Source organism: Armigeres subalbatus, chromosome 1 (assembly GCF_024139115.2).
Source record: "Armigeres subalbatus isolate Guangzhou_Male chromosome 1, GZ_Asu_2, whole genome shotgun sequence".
In the NCBI taxonomy this organism is placed as follows: domain Eukaryota; kingdom Metazoa; phylum Arthropoda; class Insecta; order Diptera; family Culicidae; genus Armigeres; species Armigeres subalbatus.
The window spans coordinates 208055309-208067896 of NC_085139.1; the positions used below are offsets into that span (position 1 = coordinate 208055309).

General features: G+C 42.4%; 1 protein-coding gene across 3 annotated transcripts in view; it reads right to left on the reverse strand.

Moving 5' to 3' along the window:
- The window catches only part of LOC134210204 (paired box protein 6 homolog), a 345781-nt gene that overhangs the window by 162886 nt on the left and 170307 nt on the right, over window positions 1-12588 (reverse strand). For all 3 annotated transcript variants that reach the window (XM_062686252.1, XM_062686258.1, XM_062686266.1), the window contains one exon: window positions 5775-6308. In XM_062686252.1, the coding sequence (XP_062542236.1) occupies window positions 5775-6227 (453 nt within the window). In that variant the 5' untranslated portion in view covers window positions 6228-6308. The remainder of the gene's footprint in view (window positions 1-5774; window positions 6309-12588) is intronic.

A 12588-nucleotide genomic window follows, 5' to 3' on the forward strand; every position in this document is an offset into this window, starting at 1 on the left:
CGTGGGAAACCTTTATGCAATTTGCAGGTGAAGAAAAACATCATATTCATTCGAAAGACTTTATTCCTGCAGAAAGCCATTCATAATCACAAAACGTCAATCAGCTTCCTCGCGCAAAAGGCTCACTTTCGTTGAGAATCGCTGAACAAATAGCGAACACTCTCGAACAAGCTATTCATATGGCGAGATCCTAAATTCCATTTTTTTTATTCCATACTTTATTTGGTATAGGCACTCTGTGTTTCTTAACCGCTACTGTGCCGTGATCTACTGTGGTTCTCTGCTGTACAGAATTCACACAGAATCTATTTTTAGACATTTATTATTGTTATCATTGCCGGGTCCATCTCATCGTGATTCCATTGTTTCCATTTGTCCATATCGTGTATCCAATTGCTGGTTGCATTGTTGGATTTCCGGATACTGTTGGAGGAATGCCTCCGAGAAGAACAATTTGTCAGTCGTCATCGGGCAGCCGTGTCGGCGAGACGCGTACCCCAAAACGCCACCGTTTGGGCTGCATCTTCGGCGACTGACAAGGATTTGGTGGAGGGGCTGAGAATCGAACCCATGACCGTCCGCTTATAAGGCGAACGTGTAGCCAACTACGCTACAGGACCCCCCTTCCTAAATTCTAATCGAGGAAATAATCCCGGGGGCGAAGCACCGACCAAACTAAAAAATATCGAGAGCGAGAAAATCTGCTATCAAAAAGAAACACAACCGACCGCGCGAAAGTCTTACTTCGTCGAATCGACTGAAATTTATATGGGGGAAGGGTCATTTAGCCGAAACCCATTAGGCCGAAATCAATTTGGTCGAATGCCACTAGGCCGAACAAACCGAAACCGAAACCGAAGCCGAAACCCATCTGGCCGAAAGTCATTCGGCCGAAAGGGTCGTTTGTCCGAATAGGTCATTTGTCTGAAAGGGTCATTTAGCCGAAAGGGTCATTTGGCCGAACAGACCATTAGGCCGAAAGGGTCATTTGGCCGAAAGGGGCATTTGGCCGGAAGGGTCATTAGAACGAAAGAGTCATTTGGCCGAAAGGGGCGTTTGGCAGAAAGGGTCGTTTGGCCGAAAGAGTCATTTGGCCGAAAGGGTCATTTGGCCGAAAGGGTGGCCGAAAGGGTGGCCGAACGGTTCATTTGGCCGAAAGGGTCATGTGGCTTAAAGGGTAGTTTGGTCGAAAGAGTCATTTGGCCGAATAGGTCATTTAGACGAATAGTTCATTTGAAAATGGAGGAATTAGGAATGAGAAGTAAGATGTCTCACTTCTCACTCTTCATTTTCTCTTCTTACTGTAAAAAGTGAGTAGTGAGATGTCTCACTCCTTACTTTGCGCTTCTCACTTTTTACAGCGAGAAGTGATAAATGAAAAGTGAAAATTGAGACGTCTCACTTCTCACTCCTCATTTATCACTTCTCGCTGTAAAAAGTGGGAAGCGCAAAGTGAGTAGTGAGACGTCTCACTACTCACTTCTTGCTTCTCACTTCTGTCAGTACTTCTCTTTCCTCATTTCTCACTTCTCACTTTGAAAAGAGAGTAGTACGAAGTGGGTAGTGAGACATCTCAGTACTCACTTTTTACAGCGAGAAGTGAGCAATGAGGAGTGAGAAGTGAGACGTCTTAGTTCTCATTCCTCATTTCTCACTTCTTACTGTTAAAAGTGAGTAGTGTGAAGTGGGTACTGGGAGGTCTCACTACTCATTTCGCGTTTCTCACTTTTCACAGTAAGAAGAGTGAGAAGTTCCCTTCCGTAAGTCTTCTTCTGGTTGTTGTCTCCCAAAAAAAGTTTTTTTTATCCCGTTATACATGCGAAACATCGCGAAGGATGTCAATTTTGTGAGCATCAGCATCGTAATTACTTAAGTACCCTAAAATCCTTTCCTTTCCTACTGTATTATTGTATTCCCTAACCTCGACCAAACCGCGAGTCTTTCAGTTCCCCAAAACTAACACTATGTATAAAAATCAAGAAAAGTATTGTAAAAACTTGATTTCGGCTCCGTAACGCTTCACGGCAAATGAGCCTTTCAAATAAACGAAAGATTAAAAAAAAAGAGTGAGAAGTGAGACGTCTCTTCTCATTCCTAATTCCTCACTTTTCAAATGAACTATTCGGCTAAATGACCTATTCGGCCAAATGACCCTTTCGGCCAAACTACCCTTTAAGTCACATGACCCTTCCGGCCAAATGACCCTTTCGGCCAAATGACCTTTTCGGCCAAATGACTCATTCGGCTAAGTGACCTTTTCGGCTAAACGGCCCTTTCGGCCAAATGACTTTTTCGGCCAAACGACCCTTTCGGCCAAATGATCCTTCCGGCCAAATGGTCTGTTCGGCCAAATGACCCATTCGGCCTAATGGTCTGTTCGGCCAAATGGTATATTCGGCCAAACAACTTTCGGCCTAGTGGCATTCGGTCAAATGGCTTTCGGCCGAATGGAGTTCGGCCAAATGACCCTTCCCCTTTATATGTTACTAGCAGACCCGACGAACTTCGTTTCGCCTAAAATTGATTTATTCTCTGATTAGTTCTCGAGTTATGCAGAAATCTCTTGTTCATTTGTATGGGATCCCCCCATTCCAAAAAGGAAAGGGGTCTCAAACTATTTTAAGAACCTTCACCGGCCCCAAAAACCTCTGCATACACATTTTCACGCAGATCGGTTCAGTAGTTACCGAGTCTATAAGGATCAGATAGACAGAAATTCATTTTTATGTATATGAAATTCTTTCAAGAATTAATCCAAAAAAATCCTCCAGGGATTCCTTCATAAATTTCTTCAGGAATTACCTCAGAAAATCCTCTAGGAAATGGGAAACTCCTTCGAATACTCCCATAAAACATTTTCACCGGAAATTCATCCTGAAAAAGGAATTGCCCCACCAGCAGTTTCTGGTGAAATTTTCTGCTGAATAGCTTGAGCCAAATCCTGAATGGTTTTTGGGTGAATTTCTGGAGAAATTTGGAAGGGAATACCCTTGGAAGTTTTTAGAAGACTTCCTTTCCAAAGGAATTGCGAGGGCGATTCTTGAAGGAATTGTGAAGAAGCTGTAGAATTCATTTTCGAAAGAATTTTTGATGATGTTTTTGGGGAAATAGTCTAATGAATTTACAGAAGAGCTTTTCTAGGAATTTCTCGGGGAATTCCTGTAGAAAAAAATCGAGAGAGTTCTTGGAGGAATTTCCAGAAGAATTCCAAGGACATGGGTGGAAGGTGGATTTAGAAGAATTTCATGAGTTTCGGAAGGAATTCAGAGGGAATTTCTAAAGAGTACTCGAGGTAGCTTTTGTAAAGTTCTCAAAGTAATTTATGGAAATTTCTCGAGAGAAGTGAAGACGGCCTTACTGTTGAGGTCGAAATACGTATCTGTTAAGATACAATTAAGTGGTGGAATTCAATGGGATTGTATAAACTCGTCTTATGACAGGTGTTACCAGCGAAGTTTCTTATGGAAATACTGGAAATTTTTCGAAAGTTAACGTGAAAATTGCTAAATGAATTCTTGAAGGATTTCCGTTGAATTTTTGCAAAAATTCCCGAAGACATTTTTGGAGAAAGTTCGAAAAGAATAATTAGTGGAATTCACAAGGAAATGTCTAGAGTAACTCCTAATGAAATTTATTGATTTGGGATACATTCTCAAAAGAATTTCAGAGGTTTTTTTGGAAGATTTCGGAGAAATTTTTGAAGGAACTTACGGAAGAATTTCTGATGGAAGTCCTGGAGGAACTTCCGGAGTGATTCCTGGAGGAACTTCCGGAGGAATTTCTGGAGGAACTTCCGGATAAATTTCTGGAGGAACTGCCGGAAGAACTTCTGGAGGAAAAGGCACTTCCAGAAGAGCTCCTGGGCGAATTTCTGGAGGAACTTACGGAGGAATTCCGACAGGAATTCCTGGAGGAACTTCCAGGTGAAATTCCTGGAAACTTCCGGAAGAATTCTTGGAGGAACTTTCAGAGGAATTCCTGGAAGAACTTGCAGAGGAATTCCTGGAGGAGCTTCTGCAATAATTCCTTGAGGAACATTCGCAGGAACTCCTGGAGGAACATCCGCAGGAATTCCTGGTAGAACTTCCGCAGGAATTTCTTCAGGAACTTCCGCCAGAACTTCAGGAGGAACTTCCACTGGAACTGACTTCCACAGGAATTCCTGGAGAAACTTCCGGAGGAATTACTGGAGGAATTTCCGAAGTATTTTTCTACTAAGAAACTACCGGAGGAATTTCTCGAGGATGATGGAATGCCTGGAGAACTTCTGAAGGATTTGCTGGAGGAGCTTCCGGAGAAATTCTTAGAGGAACTTACGGAGGAATTCCTAGAGAAGCATCTAGAAGAATTCCTAAAATAATTTCTGAAAAAATCCGAAAAACTTCTAATGCATAGAATTTATTCACGCCGATTTACGCCGCCGCCGCTGCCTGAAAATGATCACTAAACCACCGATAAATTTTCAATCGGCGCACAAGTCTCTTTTTCCAATATGACTCTTTCAGCAAGTAACATTTTCGACCAGAACCAGTTATACCGAACGACATTTCGGCCAAACGTCATTTTCGGTCAAATGACTAATTCGGCCAAACATTTTGATCGGCCAAACGGCCATTTCAGTCAAACGACATTTTCATTCAACTGAGCTGTTAGAGTAACGACTTACCAGTTTAGCCTGTGTTCATATAGGTCGGCCAAATAACTTTTGTCGCTTTTGGCCAAAAAACTTGTTCAGCCAAATGACATTTTCGGCCAAGTGGAATTCGGTAAAACGGCTTTTCGCCGAATGGCTTTCGGCCAAACGGCCTTTTCCTTAATGAACAATTTCCTTTGGAATGTAAAAAAAATCTCATGGACAACACAAAAAATGTCCCATGATAATTCAAAATTCCTGAAAATTATTCAGTGAACAGTTTTCCATGATTTTTATTTTAAGGTGAATTACGGCATAGTCCAAAAATGGCTACAACAATGGCCGCGCTGTCCCTCACCTTGCGTTTTTGTTCGCACAAATGTTGTAAGTTAATAGGTAATTAGCACATCTGAAAACTATTTTGTTGTGTATGCTGCAAGTGAGCAAAGGTGAAAAACTGCTATTTGCATTTGCCTGTCGTTTGGTTTTGGAGTTATATGTCCCTGAACGCACTATGTACTTTTGAAATTGGATTCACACGCGATTCACTTTAAAACAATTTCTGGATTTTTTCGAGATATTTTCAATACATTAACGGGAGAAATATTTGAATTTCGCTGGAGAAATCTGATCAGGTGATTCTTCTAAGGTAAGTTTCCTCGGGAAACTCTTTGGAATTCACAAAGAAAATTGTATGGAATTTTGAAAGAAAGTCTTTTAGAATTTCCAATGACGAATTAACGAAGATTTCTATGGAAACTCCTAAGAATTTTCTATGGCAATGCAGAAGAAATTTCATTCGAAACTTAGTAGATTTTATCTTGAAAGTTTCACAAAGATTGCAGTGAGAGTTCCAAAAATATCTCGTGAAAATTAAATAGAATTTCCCGAATAACTCCTGAAAAATACTCTGCATAAAGTCCGTAAAATTTCCCATGTAAATGTGAAATGACGAAGAATCTTACGCTTTTCTAAACAATCTTCAAATTCTTTGCACAAAAAGTGCAGATCAGTCGGTGTTGCTTCGACGTGAGAAGCACTTGAAAAGTGCGGAAATATACTATCTGATTACACCTCACCCAGCCCAATAACGACACATATATGTAGTATACAACAAACAATAATAACCGAAGCCACTCACCTGTACGGCGCAATTGAGAAAACAGTTGTTCTGTCCGGGACCGTTCAACAGCCCTTTGGATGGTCCACTGCCGGCCTGAATCGGACTGGAAATGATATTGCGTGACGCCCCGCAGCCACCCGTCAAACCACTTAGGCTATTGATCCCATTATTGTTTCCACTAGTTGCACTATTGACACTACCGATTTCCGACGCCGACGACGGAAGAACGATCGAAGACGGTGGCACAAAAGCTGATGATGATGGTCCACCTCCTCCCGGGGGAAGCGGATGTCCCAGCCCGGCAACGGCAACCACGTTCAATGATCCAGGAACGATGTGCTGTGGCTGAAGTTGTTGCTGCTGATGATGCTGCTGTTGCTGCTGGCGACCCAAGGTCGAGTTGAAATGATGACCACCCAACACCAGTGGCACGGAATTGGGCGGAGGAGGCCCTGCCGAACTGCTGGACATTTTGGATTGGAGTCTTTTCTGTTACGTGCACCAATGGTGCAATGGCATGGTTTAGTATCGCTCGAAAAGGTCACTCGGAGTCTGGAATGGAAACGAAATATTTTTTTTAGTAACATCGAAACACGGCATTGTTGGGCGAAACAAAAAGAAGCATGCAATAATTGGCAATGATTTACATAGACATATATTGAAACATTTCACTGCAATGACAATGTACTAATAATTAAGTCTGCAAAGCACAAACATACGAAATAGGAAAAAAATAATAAATGCATGCACTTATACTGCCACTGCAAACATAACTGTCCCATCCTACTCTTATGGGCAGTATACAGGCATTTGTTCAGTTTTTTACAGTTGAGTCGTTAAGTACATGAATTTCTTTCCACGAGCTTCCTAAACAAGAGTTTAGTGATATAACGAAACCATAGTAAGGCAAGAACAACAAATTTTACCTGAGAATTAGAGCAATGTGAATTTTGGTCTGTGCTTCCACCATATGGACACAGCATCCTACGGAAATTTGCAAAGATTAATTACAAACTAAAGGGCCTTAAAGGGGCCTTCCTTAGCCGTGTGGTAAGATGCGCTTCTGCCGGACGTCATCGACCAACCTCCGTAAAATCTAGATCGAAAATGATGCGCGCGCGCTGATTTTGTCGATAAATTTGTGTTTATTTTTGTGTTTTTGGAGCGCCCTAATCACTAAGTTAAGCTAAGTAACGGGCCCTGAACTGATTTTTACTTTTAATTGCATATTATTCGGCAACTCGGCCGTACGAAAACAATTTTTTTGTTAAATATCTCGGCTGTGCATATGCACAGCACATGTTTTGAAATGGACAAATTGATATGAAATTTGCGAAAAAGAATCCACGTGTCTTGGAGGGACTCGAACCCTCAACCTCCTACTCTCTAGATAGGCCTACTCTCTCTAGCACTACTGTTCCCGAAACATCAATTTGTTCGAGAATCCGATAATGAAAGAATACGGACTAATTTTACGGCGACGACTCTTAGCGCGAAACAACGGACACGAATAGGAACATGGAACGTTTTAACCCTAGCCCAGCAGGGTAAATTGGTACAACTTGCCAATGAGGCACGCCGCATGAAGCTTGAGATCCTGGGACTGAGTGAAGTCCGTTGGCCAAACTTTGGAGAACTCAGAACGCCGTCGGGACAAGTTCTGCTATACTCTGGTTTACGAGGTGAACACGCTCCCCGGCATCGCTTCCTACTAAGCGCCCAGGCACACTCTGCGCTCATGAAGTGGGAACCTATAAGCACAGATAACAGATATTTAGGCTAGAACAAATTTTATCGAAAATCCTGTGTAAATTTTTGAATTGATATACGTTGGCTCACTACTGCCATCTACTCAACTGATTGCGGCAGTACATACGAACGCAGCGGATTAACAACCGTCGAACGCAGCCAATGTATTTGACAGCTGCATTCGGGCTGCGTTTTCAATAACAATGATCCTTGCGCCATCTCCAATCGATTGCCAAACGCGGTCCCAATTTAAAATACATTTGAATTAACGGTTGCGGATGTTTACACACGTATCGGATGCCAGCCTCAATATCTGTTATCTGTGCTATAAGTGAAAGGATAATCGTTGCCAGATTTAGAACACGGGTCCGAAACCTTACTATAATCCAATATTATGCGCCAACCGATGCTGCCGACCTGCAAGACAAAGAGAACTTCTACAGTCAACTCAATGCCGTCGTAGATAGAATTCCGAAGGGTGATATCAAGATCTGTTTGGGCGATTTCAATGCGAAGAGCGGATCCGACAACTTGAACCATGAGCGCATTATGGGACGCCATGGTGTCGGAGAAATGAGCGAAAACGGAGAGTTGTTCGCAGAATTTTGTGGTAATAACGACATGGTGATCGGGGGATCGCTCTTCCCTCATCGACCGGTTCACAAGGTCACGTGGGTCTCCCGTGACGGCTTTACAGAAAATCAAATCGACCACATCTGCATCAGCCGAAAATGGAAACGGAGCCTTCTTGATGTACGGAATAAACGTAGTGCCGATATCGCGTCTGATCATCACCTCCTCATCAGCGAAATACGCCTGCGCATTGCGCGGATTCGTCGGCAGGAGGAAAGAGTTGGACGACGGTTCAACACACAACGACTGAAAGATGCCACGGTGAAACGGTCTTTCGTTGAAGAACTAGAGACACGTATTGCAGATATTCCGGAAGGTGGCAGCGGGTAAGACCAATGGACCGCCATCAAGAATATCTTCATCGCCACCATCGAGAATAATCTGGGAAAGCTGGGCACCCAGAGAAAAGAGTGGATCACCAATGAGACCTGGAGGAAGAAAGAGAAGCGAAGGGAAGCCAAAGCCGCGAAAGAGAGCGATCAAAAACCAGAGGAGCCAAAATCTTAGCCCATCACCGATACGCGGCTCTTTAAAAGGAAGTAAAACGCTCATGTCGATGGGACAATCGAGCATGGGCAGATTCTCTGGCCGACGAAGGAGAGAGAGCCGTCCCAACCGGGGACATTCGCCTCCTCTACGATATCTCACGACGCTTAAGCGGGGCGAAGATGAAAGCAACAATGCCTGTGAAAGACGCGAATGATCAGTTATTGACCGACCCAACTGACCAGCTGAAACGCTGATTCGAGCACTTCGAACAACTTTTTCAAGTGCCAGCCAGGCCACCACCACCTCGGCATGATATGCCTAGGATCCGACGTATAACACGCGTCAATACCGAAGCTCCATCACTGCTAGAGATTCAAACAGCCATCCAAAGCATGAAATCGAATAAAGCCCCAGAGGTCGACCGCATATCAGCCGAGATGCTCAAAGCTGACCCGATGACATCCACTCAACTACTGCATCGTTTACTTTGTAATATCTGGAACACCGCAACTTTTCTGGTCGACTGGATGCAAGGTATCTTAGTGAAGGTTCCCAAAAAGGATGACCTGACTGTATGCGATAACTGGCGAGGCATTATGTTGCTGTGGACCGTTCTCAAAGTTCTGTGCAAAATTATCCTAGCCCGGTTTCAGGAGAAGATCGATGCGAGTCTCCGACGGCAGCAAGCCGGATTCCGTGCCGGAAGATCCTGTGTGGACCATATTGTCACACTCCGCATCATTCTGGAGCAGGTCAACGAATTCCAAGAGTCCCTTTACTTGGTATTCATTAACTACGAAAAAGCTTTCGACCGTGGGCACCCTGAGACGCAAGGGGGTTCCTGAGAAAATCATCGGCCTCCTCGAAGCACAGTACGAGGCCTTTTCGTGTAGAGTGCTGCACAATGGGGTCGTGTCCGACCCTATCCGGGTTGTAGCTGGTGTGAGGCAAGGATGTATTCTATCACCGTTACTATTCCTCATCGTAATCGATGAGATTCTGGTAGATGCAATTGACCGTGAACCAAACCGCGGGCTGTTATTGCAGCCTATAACCATGGACCACCTAAACGACTTCGAATTGGCTGATGACGTTGCGCTCCTCGCGCAACGGCGCTCTGATATGCAGAGTAAGCTCAACGACCTTGCCGAGCGCTCCTCCTCCAATATCTTGGTAGCCAAATGGCGTCAGACGACGGTACCAAGATCGACATAGGCGCACGGATCCAGAAAGCAAGGGCTGCCTTTGCGAGTTTAAGAAATATCTGGAAAAACAGGCAGATAAGTGAACGCACCAAAATACGAATTTTCAACTCTAACGTGAAATCTGTGACGTTATACGCTAGCGAAACATGGTGTGTATCAGTGGAGAACACTCAACGGCTGCAGGTGTTCATTAACAGATGCCTGCGGTATATAATTAGGGCCTGGTGGCCTCACAACTGGATTTAAAACAACGAGCTCCATCGTCGTTGTCACCAGAGGCCGATAGCAACAGAAATTCGGGATCGGAAGTGGGGCTGGGTCGGCCACACTCTACGTAGGGGCGGAAACGAGATCTGTAAGCAAGCATTAGACTGGAACCCAGCGGGACATCGCAGCAGAGGCAGACCAAGAGGCTCATGGCGGCGAAGCCTCAATAAAGAAATAAAAGAAGTCGACCGAAATCTAACCTGGCAACAGGTTAATGCGATAGCCGGGCAACGCTCAGGATGGAGATCTTTCAAGTCGGCCCTTTGCACCACCGGAGGTGTATAGGATCCATAAGTAAGTAAGTAATTGTGATGAATAAACCATGATGCAAATTATAAATGTAGTTGTTCTCACATGCCTAAAATAACGTAATAAAAATTACATGAATAAAATTAGCTAAAAGTTGATCACTATAATAAATTATATTCATGCCCTATCATTTGTCTGAACTAAATTGCGTAGTTTTAATTTATTTAGTATATAACATTCTTCTCCTTCATATTTTTTGCTTGTTTCCTCATCCAAATTGTGAATAATTTGCCCAAATAACCACGCGGGAAGATAGTCCACTAAGCTCTACCAGGAACCCAATATTTTTTAAACGACCCTGTAAAACACAAACAACTCGGAAAATTGCAATGGTTTCCTTTGTTAGCGGTATAGTTTCGCAGCGTATTGATACAACCAATTTTTATCGAAATTAAATGTGTACATACCATCTCGAAAACTGCGCCATCGACAAATATTTTCAACTAAGGCCGTTACAAATATTTAATTTACATTTTTTCCTACTTGTCTCCGAAAGGTCAAAATGAATATTAAAAAGAAAAAAATCAAAAAACTCCTCGAATTTGTTGTTTGTTTTGAAAATGCTCAAAATTATTCGTATTTTATTTTGTTGCCCCCTCAAAATATAATTTTTTGCAAAAAAAAATCCGATGGAGGTAGACAAAATAGTTTTTAAATATTTGTATCGACCTAATCACTGTCGCACAAACTAAGCATATGCGGTATTTCGAAAAATTTCGTTTCAGGTGGTTCGAAACGAAATTCCGCGGAATTTCGCAAAATTTTAGCATGGCGAAATCGCATTTCTTGATTTCGTTTCGTTTCGTAAAATCACAAAAATTTCGCTAGAAAAAACTTGCTTCTAACGAAATTTAACGGAATTCCGCGGAATTTTGAAACAAATTTTAACTTAAACCATTCTTTATATTATCAAAAATTTTGAGTGCGTCACTGAATAAAATCGTTATATTGTTTTCAAAATTTTAGGATATACAATTTTTTCTATTAACGCTTACTACATAACCCCATTCTTAGTCGACAAATACGTATGTAGTTTTCTTCTATAAAACGTCTTCAGTGTTTCCAAGTTTCAAATTTATATTTTGTGATATTTTTTACTATTTGTACAATATGAATGCGGAAATGATCGTGTTGCTGTTGGTCATGGGACGGCAGCTAGTCCGGGAGAACGCGAAGTGAAAAAAAACTACTTCGGGTAGCAGAAATTTGTTTAACCAGTGTACAATCGATCTTGTAGATGCTGTGATCACGCCAGCTAGTGTGGGAGAACGCAAAGTGATTAAACTAATATGCAGAAGAGCACAGAATTATGTAGTGTGGAATCGATCGTATTTTAGAAGCTTATTAAACGAAGCACATTGAATTGCGTTGGATTGATTTGAAACACAGTTTTCGTCTTCTTGTTTTCAAAATAACTTCGTTTACAATAAATATTTAGTCGCTCACCAAGGGGCTTCACATGAATTATCTTCTCTACTAACCAACGATTTCTTTCCCGTAGCGCTCACGGAGATGCAGAGCATTTCTCGGTCTTTTATAACAGCGGTTATCAACCTGGGGTACTTTCGCCGGGCCCAGGGGGTACCTCGGACGAAATGTTTAATGGCGGATGAATTACAATTTTAATCCAAGCTTATTGATAAAGTTTTGTATTTTTTTAAATTTCTAGACATTGTCTAGTACATAATACCTATGCATGGAGATCAGTAAATCATGGCCTATTGAATCCTGTCATCCACAACCAGTACAATGGATGAAGAGATGTGGGACAAAAGATCAAAAGGGCATAACTCGAATAAAATAATTTTAGAAATCTTCTATGCAATCTACCGGGTCAAAACAGAATGTTGAATAATATGTTGAGAATATGATTCTTAACTAAAATCTAGAGTCTACAGATTCGAAAGCCTCCATTTGAAAGACATGAAGACTTTTTTCCCGAATAGCCCAGTTGCTTCGTTGCAAGAGAATTGGAAGAATTCTTCTAAGCTTCTCGGAAGCCTCCTTCCAAGCAGCTCGGAAGCCTCCTTTCAAGTGACCTGGAAACATAATTTTAAGAGGTTCGAAAACTTTCTTTTAAGAGGCCCGGCAGCCAAGCTGTTTTTAAAGAAACTTCCTTTTTTTCTGCTTCTTTTAAAAGCCTCGGATCTTTTCAAGGGGCTCGGAAGGGATTTTTGAAC